At 38.0% G+C, this 19254-nt stretch overlaps 1 protein-coding gene across 1 annotated transcript in view; it reads right to left on the reverse strand.

The window, feature by feature from the left end:
• FHDC1 (FH2 domain containing 1) overlaps positions 1 to 19254 on the reverse strand; it is a 41790-nt gene that overhangs the window by 5368 nt on the left and 17168 nt on the right. Inside the window, exons 4-9 of the mRNA XM_036763848.1 lie at positions 17014 to 17099; positions 16803 to 16903; positions 9225 to 9295; positions 9022 to 9129; positions 7167 to 7237; positions 5097 to 5214 (exon numbers count right to left, since the gene is read on the reverse strand). Coding sequence (XP_036619743.1) covers positions 5097 to 5214; positions 7167 to 7237; positions 9022 to 9129; positions 9225 to 9295; positions 16803 to 16903; positions 17014 to 17099 — 555 coding nt within the window. The remainder of the gene's footprint in view (positions 1 to 5096; positions 5215 to 7166; positions 7238 to 9021; positions 9130 to 9224; positions 9296 to 16802; positions 16904 to 17013; positions 17100 to 19254) is intronic.

The raw sequence follows: 19254 nt of genomic DNA on the forward strand, positions 1-19254 counted from the left end.
CCCTGTAACTCTCCAGTACTACCAATGGCCAGCTACAGTGAGGAACAACAGCACTGACTCCAAATGGGAAAGTCTCAGAGGCCAGCTCACTAAGTGGTAGAGCCAAGTCTTCCTGATATCAAATCCAGTGTTTTATCCACTATATTTGCTTCCTCCTTTTACCCCTTGCCTGCATCGTGTCATCTTTCCTTTAGCTTTGATATTTATAAGAAAAAAAACAAAAACAAAAAAAATTGGGCAGGGCATCGTTATGTAACCCTCCCAGTATGGAAACTCCTTCCCTGATATAGACTGATAGCTCCTCTTTAAAAAGAGAACTTAGGGTAAGGACTTGAAGCCAAGTCCTTCTGACTCCAAAGCTGACTTTTTCCCCCATGATGCCATGGTACTTTTCTAGAAAAAATTACATTTCAAACTGCGTATGTGTGCTTCTCTCTCTTCTGAGAGACACAGAAAGGTTGGGGAGAATCAAGTTCTAGGTGATGACCTTAAGATGAACTGGTGTTTAAATATCCTTAAAGAAGCTATCAACCTTTGCCCTTCAAAACAAAACAAAAACAAACAAACAAAAAAATCAAGGAGTTGAACAACAACAAAAACCCACACCAAAATAACATTTCCCATGTCAATGAAATTTTGTTCCTGATTATGTCCTTTTTGTGCCCAAATACAAACAATGACTTTTTTTTTTTTACTGTGTGAAACGATGTCAGAAAAGAAATAGGAAAATGAAAACTATTTAGTAAGCCAGAATGTTAGAGAAAGTATGCATCTGAACCAGCAGCCCAAGGCAACGTAGTTTGAGGGTGTGTGCAGCACATAGTATCTTTAGGGAGAGAAAGTATGAAAATGAAGGAATAAATCTTTGCATGTCACTTTCCCAATGGAGGATGAAAATGGACTAGTGCCAAAAAATAACTCAATCGAAGAAAAATAGGCCTCCTGACAAGACCATACATGGCAGGTTAACTCTGCCTTGTTGGTCTGCTCTCTAGTTCCTGGGAATATAAGGAAGACAAAACCAACCAAAGTCATTCCCTGAGTGGGGGACAAATTCTATAGAAAATATTGATAAAAGAAAAATACAACCCTAGTTTGGAGTAATCTTTTATCTTGCTAAGACATTTTCTGGGATGTATTTAAATGTCATAAACGGTAAAAATTTAAAGGCACAAAAAAACCCAAAACAAAACCAAAACAATTAAGGTCCACCAGGAGAGGTGTGTTTATTGGCACAAATGCCAATGAATTAAAATCTGAATGGTCAAATAAACCTTAACTCTTTACTCTTCAATTTCTTGGGACACTGACCAGACTTCAGTATCAAAAGGCCAAGATGCTGGTTTGGAAATGTCCATGCTATCATAACTAATAATGAAAACTTTCATCATGTAAGCAGTCACATTAGGAAGCTAATATTTAAGTCAAACAATCAAAACTGGGTGTGACAAAGAAAAATGGAAAGATACAAATGGTGGCAAAGAGGAAACTGAAGGGCTGCCCATCAATAGCGGAATGGTAGAACAAGTTGTGGTATACGATTGTGATGGAATACCATTATGCTATAAGAAATGACAAACACGATGGTTTCAAAAAGACTTGAGAAGATTTATGTGAACTGATGCAAAGTGAAGTGAGCAGAACCAGGAGAAGATTGTGCACAGTAACAGCAATATTCTAATAATTATCAAATGTGAAAGACTTAGCTATTCTAATCAATACAATGATCCAAGACAATCCCAAATGACTCATGATGAAAAATGCTATCCACTTCCAGACAGAAAACTGATGAAGTCTGAGTGCAGACTGAAGCATAATTTTTTTTCACTTCCTTTATTTTTCTTGCAACATAGTTTGCATGATTTCACATATATTACTGATATTATATTTCTTGCCTTATCAATGAGTGGGGTAGGGGTAAGAGAGAATTTGGAACTCAAAAAAATTATTTTAAATGAATGTCAAATAGGAATAAATGAAGCTTTCCTTAAAACGACAAGTGGTGTCTACATAAAACCATCCACGAGCATTATCTGTAAGGGGGATAAGCTAGAAGCCTTTCCAATAAGATCAGGGGTGAAGCAAAGATATCCCTTATCACCACTATTATTTAATATTGTACTAGAAATGTTAACTATGGCAATAAGAGGAGAGAAAGAAATTGAAGGAATTAGAATAGGCAACGAGGAAACAAAACTATCACTCTTTGCAGATGTTATGATGACACAATTAGAGAATCGACTAAAAACTATTTGAAATAATTAACTTCAGCAAAGTTACAGGATATAAAATAAACCCACATAAATCATCAGCATTTCTTTACATTACCAACAAAGCCCAGCAGCAAGAGACAGAGAAATTCCATTTAAGATAACTGGAGACAATATATAATGCTTGGGAATCTAACTGGCAAGACAAACCCAGGAACTATATAAATACAATTATAAAACATTTTTCACACAAAGTCAGATCTAAGCAACTGGAAAATTATCAATTGCTCATGTGTAGACTGAGCCAATATAATAAAAAATGACAGTTCTACCTAAAAATGACTGCTAAAAATAAATATAGTTTTTTTAAAAAGAAAATTCAAATAAAAAAAGATAAATGGTATGTCAAGTACCTTACTACTACCCAGTACTTGCATTTGAAAAAAATGACATAAAAAAGCCCTCATTCAGGATGTCTATATCAGAAAAGGGTAGGAATGGTCACGTAAGGAGAGTGAGAGAAGCATCTGATGGGCAGTGTCAATGAACAGAGGGCTGAAGTTGAAGCTGAGAATACCTGGGTTCAAACACCTCTTATGACAATTACTAGTTGCACAAGATAAAGAATTGACCTGTAATTTCACTGGAATAAGGGACTCTCTTGTGAAGAAACTCCCTCTACCAATGTAGGTTAGTACCTTCTCTACAATTTAAGAGGATGCCTATAACCACAAACCTCCAAGATTGTTCTGAGTATCAAGTAATATAATGTGTAAAAAATGCCTTGCAAACCTTGAAGCATTACATAAACATCAATTATGGTTATTATCATTATTATTTTAGGATATTAAAAATATAAGGTCACACTGGGCACATCTATAGAAGGATGTGAATGAGAGTCACATAGAAGGTGAGATTCTGATTCGTGCTGGTTTTCAAAATCAGCCTGAACCAAAAAGAAGCAAACCAGTGATTCAAAAGCCCCTGTGGATCCTTTGGCCGTCACCCCATATCTCACAGTGCTAAAAGCACATGAGTAAGTAGCATTAGAGCCTTACCTGAGCCTACAAGTGTGAAAAGTTGCCACTTTTGTTTTTCACTATGGGAGATAAAAGGTATATGTCAGACTATATAATTAATGAGTCACAGAGAGCTGTCACAAACATGTCCACTCTGCTATTTTTTTGTTTATGTTATTCTGATCAGCTCATCGGACACACCCAATCAGGCTATTGTACTGAGGGTGTGAATAAGTACAGCTATCCCAGGGCATTCTATGGCATGAAACCATCCAGCTTTCTCACCTTTTTTATCTTACAACCAACCAAGGAGAAAAACACACAGATGACTTCCCTTCTCTGAGGCTGATTTCCTCATCTGTACTGGACTAGATTATCTCAAAAGTTCCCTCCAATTTTACCATTCACTATCTATAACTATGACTCATTTCTCTGTAGACAGGGTTTAAATCCCATATCTTGTGCTTAGTAACTAAACAATTTAAGCAACTTTTCCTTGGCCTGCATTTCCTCATCTGTTAAATCAGGAGTCATTGAACTCCAAGGCCTCTAGTTTTTCATCTATTGTCCAGAATCTTAGCCTACAGCCAATACTGTAGAATGAACACTGGATATGGAGGTGGACAACCTGGGTTCTAATCTGGCTCCTCTGCTTAAGACCTGAGTGACCTCGAGCATAAGTCTCCATTCCTAGCTCACCTCTCTGGGCCCAGGTTTCTCTCCCTGTACAAAGAAGATGCCAGGCGAGAAGCTCTCTGATGTCCCTTTTCCACAACAGAGTTTTGCAGTTTTAACCTTCTCTTTCTGTTCTCCAATGTACATGGAAATGCTAATTTTACTTGCTTTTTTTAAAGTTCTGAATTTTAAAAAGGAAATGAGAAAAAAAATAAATTCCATGGTCTCTGATGTAATTTAAAAGCTGACAAACCAAACCAGGACAAAAACACCCAGGCACAGATGTGGCAGGACTAAAATCTGACTGATGCTCAAATCAGCGGGTTCATGCAAAGAATGATGTTCAAATCTAATCTCTGGCAAATCTTTCCTAAAATCACTCTACTTCTCTTAGGCTTTCTCAGGACCAAATCAGATAATGTGGGCAAAGCATTCTGGAAACTTTAAAGTACTATATAAATGTGAGTATTATTATCGATGCAGAGTCCAATACTTTCTATTGAGAAGAGAATAAAACACCTGTGGGGGTTGATTTTTTCTAAGGAATATAGGTACTAGGCATATAGGTCAATAGGTACTAGAATAGACATTCTCTTTCCTGCCCTGGAAAAGAAACATTAATGGAAACCTCCTGCTTCCACAAACACACTTTCAATGCACTCTGAAATTCAGGGACCCAATTTCGAATCCTCCACTAAAATCCTACTCCAAAGCTTCATCCAAATGTGGAGGTGATGCAATTCTCAAAATATATACTAGCAGAGTATGGGTTCTGGCAAATCCTGCAAAGAGATTTAGAGATGGGAGGCAGCTCAGAAGACAATCAATTCTTACCCCTCTGCCAATTTAAAAGATGAGGAAACCAAGGCCCAGAATTGTCAAATCATTTGCCCAAACATTACCCAGCTATTATGTGACAGAGATGAAGTTTGAACCCAGGTCCTTTCACTCTAGATCTGGTGCTCCTTTCAACACGGGCTTGGGAAGAGACTATTACTGCCTGAGTACCAGGCTCACCAAATTCACTTTTCACCAAGAGTGGGACACCAGGTGATGAAGTAATTTCAGCCCCAGCAAGTCAAGAAAGCCTGGAAGGACTATGATCCATACTGGCTAAGGGAGTAGCCATGTCAATGAAATAAAAGACCTTTTGAAGTGTTGGAAGTATAATTTTGAGCCACTAACAACAAACCTTAATAAAGGCTTTCATTTGTTGACAAAGCTCAGGATCCCGCTGGATATTTTCCTGTAGAGATCTTGTCCGTGCAGACAGTGAGTGAAGCTCTGACTCTGTGTTATCAAGAGATAATCTAAAAGAAGAAAGGGAGAAGTAGGCAGTTAGGATGAGGAAATAACTCCAGATTATCATGTTTTGGGAATTATCATGTGTCCCAGAGGTACATCAAACAAGACCTTTCCCTGTTGGTCAACATTATCAAAACAGAAGGTAAGTTACTACAACAGCCTTCCCCATGGTTAGAGCTCTGTGGGTTTCTTTTCATGCTTTGTTGTGGGGCATTTTTTGTGGGCCTTTTTTTTTTTGAGAAAGAAGAGATGATGACTCTTTCACCAATCCAAAACAGTGATAACTGGTTCAAAGAGTTCATGTCATTACTTTGTCCTGTACTGACAAACAATCAAAAACATGGAACTTGGGAGACTACTGCATCGATCTATTGGTATGGTTTCTCACAAAGAGATCTGAAAATCCTTATATGGTAATACTCCACCCCCCCCCCCCAAGCCCTGTGGTGGGGGCGGGAGGGAGTAGAATGAACAGAGAGAGAGAGAGAGAGAGAGAGAGGGAGAGAGAAAGACAGCGACAGACAGACAGACAAAGAAAGAGAGAGACAGAGAAAGAGACAGACAGAGACAGAGATCAAAATAGACAGAAAGACAGAGACCTATTCATGCTTTCTTCTACTCATTAAAAGCAAACTACAGAAAAAGTTAATCTTGGGAAATAAGAGACAGAGTAGTCTAGTACTTCCTGTACCAGTAATGGTATTCTAAAGAGAAAGGAACCACATGCCAGTTCCAATAAAAAGTAATAATCTTGACATTTCATATTTTCATAAAGACTAGGAAGCACATTCCTGCTCATAAGAGCTCTGTGACATAGGTAATATAAATTGTGCTCATTTTACAGATAAGAAAACTAAGAATCAGAGAGGTATGATAATTTCTCCCCAGAGTCACACAGCTATTAAATGGAAATGTCTAGATTCGGACTCCTTTCAGAGTTCCAGCCCATAGCAAATTAATCACTAATTCGCACATATTCATATGTTTAATATAAATGGATAAGGTGACTTTTAGCTATCTGTCAGTTAGTTGAGGAGTGCTAATGTCCTAGCAAGGAGACTAAAGTAGCCAATTCGTCGGAGGGCTATTTTCCACACTATAGTCAACTCTATGTTTGAATTCAAGCATTCCGCCTTCATTTTAATCATTTGAGCTTTTAGTCAACACTAACCTTTTGTATTTTCACAATTTTGCTAATAATACTGCCTCACTCATTAGAAGCTTTACTTTTTTAACAGACCAATTTTAAGTACACACTTTCACATATTTCTTCCCATAATCCAGGAACAATTAAACCAATTTAATAAATTAATTTATTAAAGTTTAATAAACTAATATTCTTCACTGTGGAGCTAGAATTTAAAAGTAAATCATGAATTTGCCACTGGTTCTTTTTTCCTGTTACAAATGTTCTTTGTAATATATCCTTATTAATCAGAGGGAAAAAAATGTCCCACAAATTTCTTTCAAAAATTCACATTTCTAACGTAGTGTTTTAAATGCTGCAGTATAGTGGAAAGGGATTTTACCCTAGATTTTTTTTTTTACTTCAAACCCTGGGTTACACCAAGCTGCTCCCCTTATTAGGGTACAAACAAGAGTAGAATGATGGAGTCTGAGCTCTCTTTTGGGTGGGGAGGGATTTGAAGTTCTTAATACGCTTTTTCCCCTTAATCCGATTTTTAAAACTTCTCATGTTGTTTTTTTAAAGATAGAGCTCACTCTCTTTAAAAAACTCCAAACATTTCAACATTGACTCATAAAAAAAAGGGGGGTGGTGCTGGAGGGGGCACAAGGAAATTCACTTCCATAGGCCAATCAAATGAAGGTATGAAAGCTAAACAAGATAAATGTGTTGTAAGATTTTGAACTTTATGCTAAAACTGGGAGCATGCTTCTACATCTCACAAAAAACAGTCAAATTCCCAAATTTTTCCAAGAATCTTCCCTTGCTTACCTGGCAGTATCCTGAACATGACGTAATTTTTCAGAAAAGTTCAGAAGAACAACATCTTTCTTTTGGGCTTCCTAGAACAACAACAACAAAAAAAAAACCACAATTTCTTCTCTTTATAGACTTATAGCACACTGGAGGGATCATTTGAAAGGAACTTTTTCTAAATACTTGAAAGGACCTTAAAACTTACTAGTACAATTCTCTTCTTGCTATATATATATATATATGAGAAAGTGAACTATGATGTTCTTAGGACGATTTACCAGAACATCTCAAGTTTCAAAATAAATTGTCACTTCCCAGAGCAATCGGCACCTTATCCTGATATGGGATACAATTCTTGGCCCAACAACCGAGTGGGAGGAGGCAGGAGTGGTTGAGCAGGGTCCATTGTTTCTAATAGAATCCAATATTTCCTGCCTGAATGCCACCCATACCTAAGTGCTTGCCTTGAAATGATCAAGATATCTGGCAGCCGTTAAACCAGTTTGCAGAGTAAGCTTAATCAGAAGGTGCACACCATGAAGGTGTTCGGATTCTGTGCCTATTTAGAGGATGGGAGGATGGGAGGTGGGAGGGGAACGATTCCTGACTAATGAAACTTCACCCTACATGGGCAGAGACCCATCCCGATTATGTCAGTGGGAAACAGAAACAAGAGAACTCTGACAGAAACCTCCATGTGCAAACCATTTGTGGTTAAAAGAAGAACGTATCTCAAAGGGCTTGAAAATGAGCTTTTCAACCAAGTATGTTGCTAAAATAAATTACTGTCCTCTGAAAATGAAAGTTGTGCTTGTGACATCAAAACTAGTTCAAGTCAGTGAGAGAAAAAGGGTAAAGTAGGTTATTTGATTTCATTTGATAAACAAATGAAAAAAGACCCTGGTTATATCCTACCATGGGCAGTCACTATGAGAATTTGTTTTCAGGGAATGCTTTTCTCTGATAATGAGGATCTATTCATTGGGGGAAGTAAAGGGTTAAGAAGAAATAGCCTTGATTTAAAAAAAAAAAGAATAAAACTATTTTAAAAAAAGAGGAAATGTGTTCCATCTTAACTCTATCTAGGCAGAGACAGTCAAAGGCAGGAGTGAGAAACCTTTGGCCTCAAGGCCACACATGGCCCTCCAGGTCCTTAAGTGCAGCCCTTCGACTGAATCTAAACTTCACAGAACAGGGATTTGTTCTGTAAAACTTGAACTCAGTCAGAAGGCCTCACCCAAGGACTTAGAAGGAGGTCACATGTGGCTTCAAGGTTCAAGGTTCCCCACCCCTGGAAAGGACATGATGACCTGATTTACTAGGTGACTAAGTGGCTCAGTGGATAGAGTGCCAGGCCTGAAGTCAGGAAGACTCATCTTCCTGAGTTCAAATCTGGCCTTGGACACATACTAGCTGAGTGACTCTGGACACGTCACTTAACCCTGTTTGCCTTAGTTCTTCATCTGTAAAATGAGCTGGAGAAGGAAATGGCAAAGCACTCCAGTATCTTTGTCAAGAAAATCCCAAATGGGGTCATGAAGAATCGGATGCTACTGAAAAACATGAACAAAATGCTCGTAACTGAAACCAGAAAATGTCCCTCAGTTAGACTCATTTTTAAGGATATTTAACTTGGGTGAAGAGTGGGGAGGACCCCGGTATCCAGGGGTAAGAGGGGCACTGCAATTCTAATATGTTTTTCAACTGGTTAGTTTGGCAGTTTACAAAGCACTGCTCCTTAATAAAAAATCTCTGCAGGGAAATACTCCTCCCCCCCTCACAAAAACAGTGGCTTCCCTGACAGGTCAGTCATCTCACTGGTCCATCTCTTCCTGGCCCCAGACAGCCACCAGCAACCACTGTTACCTACCAGAGCCACAAAGTGGAGCAGATTCATCCCTGGTTTGTTTGCTTTTGTGTCTGCTAATTTGAGCAACGAAGACAACTTGAAACCCACTGCGTTGCCAGCATAACCTCCCTAAAGAGAGAAAACCAAAAGACACGGTATGTACCTTCTGTTGATTGCCTCATCAAAGCAGAAAAAGCCCCATTTCCAGTTAGAATCGGACTTACCGCATTCATAATATTTCCAGCCTGGAGGACTAAGTGCAATATAGAATGTAACTCCTCACAGGACATCAGCTCTGGAAAAAGGAAGAGACGGAAGGTCCTGAAGAGGTTTTTAGCTTAAGTCCTGATCCCTAATCCACCTTTATCAGAATAGTATCTAAACTTCACTTGCACACAAAACCGGGAGGGGATCAAAGCACATGCAACATGCAAAACAACGCATTTTTGTGTATTATAAATTCATCTCCCCAACCATTACCAGTAATCCACCAGGCCCTTTGGTTTAGATCGCAAATATACCAGGATTTGTCTGAGACCACTATTAGTAACTTACAAAACACTCAGTGAAAAAAGTTTGCAAATATGAGAAAACAAAACCAAAGGCTATGTGTTTTTTTCCTGAACTGGAGTCCCACTCATATTCCTCGCCATGGTTTCAAGGCAACACTGGGTTCTCAAAAGCTGTGCCAGCAGAGTACATGCTCTAACAGGTCCTGCCAAGCTTCAAGTACATGCCAGGCAATTGTCTATGAGTTTTTCATCTGAAAGACCCGTCCAGTTAAGTGCAGATGGGGTCATCAACAGAAGGCTGGCCACTAGTTGGGGAAATATTGGGTAAAGCAGCTCTTGAAGACTGCCCCTTATAAACAACAGAGATTTTGATCCATGTTGGCTGAAGAAGTATCCAACAAGAATAAACCATAGGTTCTAATTTAGCTCTGCCACATGAATATATCTAGGAGATTTAGGCACGCCAACTTAACTCCTTGGGGACTCAGCAGTTTCCAAAGGAAGAAACATAAGCTATCAATAATTAAGTACTTCATATTTTAAAAAAAATCAACCATATTTTAAAAAATGCTCCAACTCATTAATTAGAGAAATGCAAATTAAAATAACACTGAGGTTCTACCTTATGCCCTTAAGATTGGCCAAAATGACCCCAGAAAAGGAAAATGCTGGATGGCCTGTGGGGAAATGGGTACCATTGTGCTGCACTGTTAGCAGAGCCAGAAAGATGCAACCTTTCTGGAAACCAAGCTGGAACTCTGCCCTCCCCCCTGCCCAACTGCTAAACAGCATATAGCCTTTTAATCAATGATACAAGGCCTATACCTCAAAGAAATCAAATCCAGAAAAAAAGGAGCTATTATTTCTTTTAGTTACAGCAAAGGACTGGAAACTAAGAGAAGGCCTGCCTATCAACAGAGAAATAGCTGAACAAATCATGGTATAGGAAGGTAATGTAGCCTCACTTCAAAAAGATGAAATGGTGTGGCCTAGGTTGAATTGCTCGACTTCTTAGGGAGGGTGGGTGGGAAGGGAAGAGGGGAGAAAATTTGGAACTCAAAGTTTTAAAATCAGATGTTCAAAAAAAAAAAGTTTTTGCATGCAACTAAAAAATAAGATACACAGGCAATGGGGTGTAGAAATTTATCTTGCCCTACAAGAAAGGAAGGGAAAAGGGGATGAGAGGGGAGGGGGGTGATAGAGGGAAGGGCTGACTGGGGATCAGGGCAACCAGAATATATGCCATCTTGGGGTGGGGGGGAGGGTAGAAATGGGGAGAAAATTTGTAATTCAAACTGTTGTGAAAATCAATGCTGAAAACCAAATATGTTAAATAAATAAATTTAAATTAAAAAAAATAAATAGGTGGAGAAATAAAAAAAAAATGATGAAATGATGAAGACACAGTTTCAGAAAACTTGGGATGACTCATATGAACGGATGCAGAGTGAAAAGAGGATAACCAGGAGAATTATACAATAGCAACATGCATTGAACATGAACATGGCATTGAACAGAATTCTTAAAGGCTTACAAAGTTTGTTCTTACAATGCCATAACCAGTCAAATTCTGAGGACCATTGACAAAGAATGCTAACCACTTTTTGAGGGAGGTGATGAACTCTGGAGGCATAAATAAGACATATACACCATCCATGTGGAAATTTATTTTACTTGATTATGTATATTTGTTATATGATTTTTTTTCAAAGTGAGACAGAGAATAGCCAGAGATGGCATTCCCCATCCACCTACCCACCCACCCCCAAAAAAGAAAGAAAAAGAGTCACTGAAGTAATTTTTTAAATGTAATTTTAATTCTAACAGAAGAAAACAGAAGGCCAGAAGCACAGACAAGGATAGCTTTGAAAATTAAGTGCTGAAATTATTATATACTTTAAAAGAACAAAGTTTAATGTAAAATCCTCTTTTTTCTGCGTTACTATATGCATTGAAATGTTCGTTGTATTTGGTGTTTAAAGTTCAGATTAAAAAAAAAATTAAGCCAGTTTTTAAGAAATCACTTTCTTCAACTGCCAAACAATTAGGTTAGCTCCCTTTTAGCTCTAAACTTAAGATTTTAGCTCTGAGGGTAAAGGCTATATGTCCTTGAAATAAACTTTCCTTTTCAAGTTTTATTCCTTTAGTTTTCTTTCTCAAATTCACTTTAAGATTGGGTTAAAATAATAGGAAGGATTAAAAAGCAGGTGGTATTTTGTTTTTCCAATGAGCTCCAAAAAAGCTTTTTTTGTTGTTCCTAATCATGCCAAGAGAGCATGCAAATAATTGGCAAAGTACTGTGCTTACAATAGGGCCACCTTGTCAACACCTTGCCTTCATTTCAAATGGACAGTTTCTTTAAAAACAAAAAGACACATTTCAGGTCTGCGAGAAAGTGACCGTTTTTCCCATCTGCTGAACATCTCTACAAAATGACTTGGTAAATGTTAGATGAACAGCACTATAAAAGCTGCAAATTAGCCACCTGAAATTTATTTGAATATGTATACAAAGCTGAAAAATCTCTGATTTTAAGAGTTGCAAATCACCTATAATATTCTGACATGCATACTCTCTCCTTCTATGCCTGGAATTACTTTCAATTAAATTATACTTGGATCCTGGCCTATGTTACATTATCTAAGTAGGCCAGTTCTCTAAGAGAAAACAGATAAGGGCCATTTCTACCACGCCCACTAATTTACAAATAATATTAAACTACAGTTTCCTACTAGACATGAAAGGGAAGAGTACCCTTTTCTAACTTAAGCAAAATAAAAATCAGAAATCCTTCAAAAGCTACCACATGTGTTGCTGTAGCACCGGGAGAAGAAAAGCATATTTCATGAGAAGAAGAGAAAGTTTATTTTTTAGTTTTCTAAGCAGTAAAATAAGTGGTCCAAAAAGACAAACATTAATTCAGCCACAGGGAATAGTGAACAACAGGAAATCCAAATTCAAATAAAACTGGAAACCTCAAGGGTGACAAAGAAGAAATCCAGCCAGCATTGACAAACTGTAGAAAAGTTTATGGATGACCAAATAACAATGGCCAACATTTATGTGGCACTTTAAGGTTTGAAAAGTGTTTTATATACAGTATCTTATCTCTTCTGATTCTCCCTGGAAGCTAGTATTATTTCCACTTTACAGATGAGGAACAGAAGTTAAGAGACTTGTCCAGGGTCACACAGCTAGTAAGGATCCAAGGCAGGATTCGAACTCAGGATCTCTTGACTCCGAATCCAGTGGTCCACACTAGCGCATGATTGCCAAGTGAACTCAATGTGAAATCAGAAAGACAAATACAGAAACAGATTCCCCCAGTATACTGGTTCCAAGAAGCTAGGTTAAATAACCCTAGCAAAGGTCTGTATCCCAAAGAGATCCTAAAAAAAGGAAAAGGACCCACATGTACAAAATTATTTATAGCAGCTCTTTTTGTGGTGGCCAAGAATTGGAAATTGAGAGGATGCCCATCAATTGGGCTATGACTGAAGAAGTTGTGGTATATGAATGTAATGGAATACTATCGTTCCCTAAGAAATGATGAAGGGCAGCTAGGTGGTGCAGTGAATAGAGCACTGACCTGGGAGTCAGGAGGACCTGAGTTCAAATGTGGCCTCAGACACTTGACTTACTAGCTGTGTGACCTTGGGCAAGTCACTTAACTCCAACTGCCTTGCCTTCCCCCCTCCAAAAAAACAAAAAAAGAAAAAGAAATGATGAGCAGGTGGATTTCAGAAAAACCTGGAAAGACTTATATGAACTGATGCTAAATGAAGTGAGTAGAACTAGGAGAACATTATACATAGTAACAGCAACATTATGTGATAATCGACTTCGATAGACTTAGCTCTTCTCAGCAATGACAGTTCCAAAAGACTCAAGATGGTAAATGCTATATAGAGATTGAAGCATCTTATTTTCTCTTTTTTTATTTGTTTTATCTTTCTTGTAGTTTTTCCCCTTTTTTCTGATTCTTCTTTCGCAATATGAAGAATGTGGAAATATGTTTAATATGATTATACACGTATGGCTTATATGAGATTGCTTGCCATCTTGGGGAGGGGAGAGAGAAAGGGAGGGAGGGAGAAAAATTTAGAACTCAAAATCCTATAAAAGTGAATGATGAAAACCAAAAGTAAATAAAGAAAAAAGAAAAAAAATAATCCTAGTAAACAGGACTTCTTTTGGTGGTGGTGGGGGGGGGGGGGGTCATAAAAATCAGAAACAAAATAGATAACCCTACAACAGTGGTGGGATTCAAATGAATTAACAACCAGAACCGAGCTGAGGCACTGCCCCCACCGCTGACGTGGCAGGCACAGGGCCCACCCCCGCTAACAACCTGTTTAGGGAACCCAACCTAAAATTAGGTACCAGTGTGAACTGGCCGAATCCCACCCCTACCCTACAACTAGGGACTATGCTAACAAACTGTGGCATATGTGAAAAGAGTACTAACTCTAGCACTATAGAACATGGATTCAAATTCTACCTCAGAGAGTTGCTACCTGTTTAATCTTGGGTAAGTCATGGAACTTCTGTGGGTGTCAGATTCTCCATTTGTAAAAAGAATGGGGTGGGCTAAATGGGATCTGGAGGCCCTTTCAGTCCTAGATTTCTATGAGCCAATATGAACTGCAGAATCACAGAATTTTATGGGATCCATCTGAAAAGGATCTCAGTGGTTATCTAGTCCAACCGGTATCTGAAAGGAATCTCCATTTTGTAATGGAAGACTACTGCACTCTACAAAGACAAATATGCACCATCCAAAGAAACACGGAAACTGAAATATGTGAGCTGATAAAAAGTAAAGTAAAATACCAAGGGAAAGATTGTGTGTGTGTGTGTGTGTGTGTGTGTGTGCATAATGACTAAAATAATGTAAAAGAAAACAAAATGAAGGACAACTGAACTGTGACAGTAATGAGTTCTCCTTGGTCAAGGACAGCAGATTATGAAAGGTGGGGGCTAAGGGGTATGAGATGTTGTATATGCTGTCAGACCTGTGGTTCAGCTGTTTTTACTTAACTGCTGTTTTCCTTTGTTACTCAGGAGGATTCAGTGAGGGAAAGGGAGACTATATAGAGAAATTATTCCATTGGTATTTTTTTAAAGGCATCAATAAAGCTTTAAAAAACAGAACTTAAAGAAAAAATGCTTCCTGGAACCTTAGGCAAGCCACTTCACTTTAATTTCCTTATGTGCAAAATGAGGGAATTGGACTAGATCAAGTTTTTGTTTTTATTTTTCTTTTTTAGTGTTATGACCCCTCTGGCAGTCTGGTAAAACCTGGGGACCTCTTCTCAGAAACATGTTGTCAAATGCAGAAAATAAAATACACAAGATTACAAGGGAAGCTAATATTATTGAAATACAGTTTTCAAAATATTGAGCCCAGGTTCAGAAAGCCCTGGACTATTTGACCCCTAAGATCCTTTCTAATGCCAAGAACCTATGACCTTCCCATTTCACATTTAGGGTATTATCGACAATTGGCTGTCATCCAACTTCTATTCAAGTTCAACTCCTTATCGTAGCTTGGAGGTGACCCTGGGCTCCCAAAGCTATGCCCAAGCTCTGGCCACTCTACCTAATCTGGAAAGGCTTTGAGTACAGGCATGGTAATGGGTACTGCCTCTGTCATCCAAGGATCACCTTAGTTAAAATTAGAGAAGCTTTTTGCCAGCTCGTGAGCCACCAGGTGATGAATTTTTCTGGCAACAACAAATCATTAAACCATCTACCAGGGCACAGAGGGGCTGCATTCCGTGGGGAGAGGGAGGACCCACACTGCTATAATCATGGCTCTTTTTGGAGGTAATTGAAGATTTATCTAAAACAATAATAATTCAAATGCTGCCATAAAGAAGTGGACTGTGTAATTACAAGAGCAAGGAATAGCTTGCCTGTCAGATTTGTGGAGAATGGAAGAGAATTTATGACCAAAGAAGAGACAGAGAACATTCTGAAATGCAAAATGGATAATTTTGATTATATTAAATTAAAAAGTTTTTGCACAAACAAAGCCAATTCAACCAAGATTAGAAGGGAAGCAGAAAGCTGGGAAACAATTTTTACAACCAGGGTCTCTGATAAAGGACTCATTTATAAAATCTATAGAGAACTGAGTCAAATGTGTAAGAATACAAGTCATTCTCCAATTGATAAATGATCTAAGGCTGTGAACAGGCAGTTTTCAGATGGAGAAATTAAAGCTATTTATAGCCATATGAAAAAATGCTCCAAAAAACTATTGATTAGAGAAATGTAAATTAAAACAACTCTGAGGTACCATAATCACACCTATCAGACTGGCCAACATGACAAAACAAGAAAATGATAAATGTTGGAAAAGATGTGGGAAAATTGGAACATTAATGCATTGTTGGTAGAGTTGTGAACTGATCCAACCATTCTGGAGAACAATTTGGACCTATGCCCAAAGGGCTTTGATCCAGCAATACCACTTCTAGGGCTGTATCCCAAAGAGGTCACACAAATGGGAAAAGGACCCATATGTACAAAAATATTTATAGCAGCTTTTAATGATGGCAAAGAATTGGAAATTGAGGGGATGCCCATCAATTGGGGAATGGCTGAACAAGTCATGATATATAAATGTAATGGAATACTATTGTGCTATAAGAAATGATGAGCAGGTGGACTTCAGAAAAACCTGGAAAGACTTACATGAACTGATGCTGAGTGAAGTGAGCAGAACCAGAACATTGCACACAATAACAGCAACACTGTTCAATGACCAACTTTGATAGACTCTACTCTTCTCAGTAATACAAGGATCTAAGACGACTCCAGAAGACTCACAATGGAAAATGCTATCTACATCCAGAGAAAGAACTATGGAGTCTGAATGCAGACTGAAGTATACTACCTCTCTTTTATTTTTTGTTTCTTCTTTTTTGTGATTTTCCCCTTTGGTTCTAATTCTTCTTTACACCCTGACTAATGTGGAAATGTTTAATATGACTATACACGTATAGCCTATTTCATATTGCATGCCATCTTGGGAAGGGGGAAGTGGAGGGAAGAGTAGAAAATTTAGAACTCAAAATCTTATAAAAGTGAGTGTTGAAAAATAAAATTTTTAAAAATAGGCAGAAGAAGTAGATTATAGGCTCTTTGCATGCAAGGGCTATTTCATCTCCCTATTTGTCCCCAGTGCCTGGCACAAAGCCCTTGATAAGAGCTTGTTAAACAGAAATAAGTAAACACAAGCACAAATAAGAGGCAGGCATAACCTCAGAATTAGTTACTTACCCTTTGTAGCCACTCTTAAAACGGACATGTCATCCCAGAGAGAAGAACACGAAGGTAAAAATTCCTTCTTTAGCACCATGGCTTCAATTCGAAGTGAATAGCTAAGAGACAAAAAGAAAAAAGAAAGAAAAAAAGAAAAGAAAAAACCTTTACCCCAAAACATCGATGATCAAAGAACTCACTGTGAAAAGAATAACTAGTACATCCTTACTTTGGCACCTGAATTAGGAAGTATATAAAGGAATCTGGCAGAGACAGCTTGGCTGCATCTCCACTAAATGTTTTTAATTTCTTTACCTAAAAGACAAATGAGAGGAGAATAGAGAAATAACAGTTTATGATCAAAAACTTTAGTACTGCCTGGATTTTTTTTTATTTTAAAGGGTTAAATAAAATCATTACAAAAGCAGAGATAAATACAGACAATGAGAGTTTTTAAGACCACATGCAGGATTCTACTCTATGGATTTTGTTTTTTCCCATGATCACAGATTTGAAATAGAACTACTTGGAATAAATACATGAAATTATAAAACATCCTGATCTGGCACCATTAGGATATGGAGCCAGAATATAAGCTCCTTGAGGACAGGGACTATTGTTTTTGTCTTTGTATCTCTAGCACCTCTCAGAGTACCTGGCACATGGCAGTCATTTAATAATTGTCAGATTTAAATGGTTTGATTTTTTTTAATTAATGATTTGAAGTAATAAAGGATGAATTGAGTCTGAAGGGAATATTTTGAAGGGAAACATCATTCCAGCACTACCCTAGGGCCCATGCTTTCCAGGTAAAATTTATACTATGCTACTTTTTATATATTAGGAACTAAACACACTTGTGTGAGATCTAACATCTACATTGTACCAAATTCCTGGAATAAACAGTTTTATGGAAAGGCGCTGGCATATTCTGAAGTTCTCAAACAAGAAGGAGAAAAAAGGAAACATCTATCCAGTAAGTGAAAAGTTCTTCAAAATTTTCTTCCCAGGATAAACTGACAAAGAAAAAAATACCTGGTTCTGGCAAACCTAAGGTCCAGCAGCTTGGGGTGGGCCCCAGGGTTCTACAGAAGGGCTCCCAGACAACAGAAATGTTGTTCCCCAACACATACTCACTAAGGTTTGTTATAAAAAAAAACACACGTTAAGACCACTCGTGTATGTAATACTTTAACAACACCAAAAAGTACAACTCATCAGTGCTATCATATGTCCCCAAGAAAGCATGTTCCTTTTTTCATCATTTTTTGATCTACTTTACATATTCTTACCCTTTCTTACTTCCCATCAATTCATTCAGGAGCTATTGAGAATCAAAATAATTTGTTTTCTGAAGGTTTGAAATAAAACCTAACACATAATACAACCTGCATTTTGAGAAGATTCAAATCAGCTACTTCTCTGAAATAACAGGCCAGATTTATACCCTATGTTGAGCCAGATGTATTTAAATTTTTTTAAGACAGAAAAGGACAATTTTTCCTCCAATGGGTTAAAAGTTAAATTTCTTCCTAAGCACTTGGTTGCCAGGAAGAAAGAAGCTCAGAGTAATCTTCTGTATACCTATATTTGCTGATCCTTTCAATATGTAGCCCATGTCTGTTCCTACTAAGGCACATGGGGCATCTATGCATCTTCTATGTCCAGTGACTAATGTGTACTGTACATCGACCTCTCTCCTCTAACCACTCCTTTTTCCCTTTCTCAACATCATTTACCTAGCCCACCCCCATTTCAAAAAATGAGACACATTCAGTACTGAAAACCTCATTGGATGAACCATAGCATCTTGACACTCCGAACAGAAACACCAGGCAAATGCCTTAACCTCACAGTGCTCGGGGCAACTCTTTAAAAGTAGAAGCTACAAGCAGGTGCTGACCTGTGCTGGCACAATGAGCTCCCTCAGTGGAAGCCCTCCAGACCAGTAAAATCCCAAGGCCAGCTAAAGAAAAGGCGGCATAGCAATAGTAGAAGCGTGTGAATCAAAGGACTGAACCAGGTTTACAGGGAACAAGCCTGTAATTATGATTAACTCTCATCACTCACTCTTATCAAGAATCTTTTTTAAAAATACATTTATTACTATCTTTTGTTTTTGCATCACCTAGATTTCCCAATATATCTTTCCCCATCCCCTCTCAGAGTCATCCCTTATAACAAAGAAGAAAAAAGAAAAAGACAGTTCAGCAAAACTAACCAACATATTAAAAAATTCTGAAAATATACGCAGTGTCTCATGCCCATAGTCCCCCACATCTGTAAAGGAGGAAGGAAGGCACCATATCATATGTCTTCTTTGAGGCCAGGCTTGATAATTCCAAAACACTAATTTTTAAAATGTATTTTTCCATTTATGCTATTGTACATATTAGATATATTATTTTCCTGGTTTTGCTGACTTCACTTTGCATCAGTTCATATAAGTCTTCCATGCTTCTCCATATTC

The sequence above is a fragment of the Trichosurus vulpecula genome, chromosome 6 (assembly GCF_011100635.1).
Source record: "Trichosurus vulpecula isolate mTriVul1 chromosome 6, mTriVul1.pri, whole genome shotgun sequence".
NCBI lineage: Eukaryota > Metazoa > Chordata > Mammalia > Diprotodontia > Phalangeridae > Trichosurus > Trichosurus vulpecula.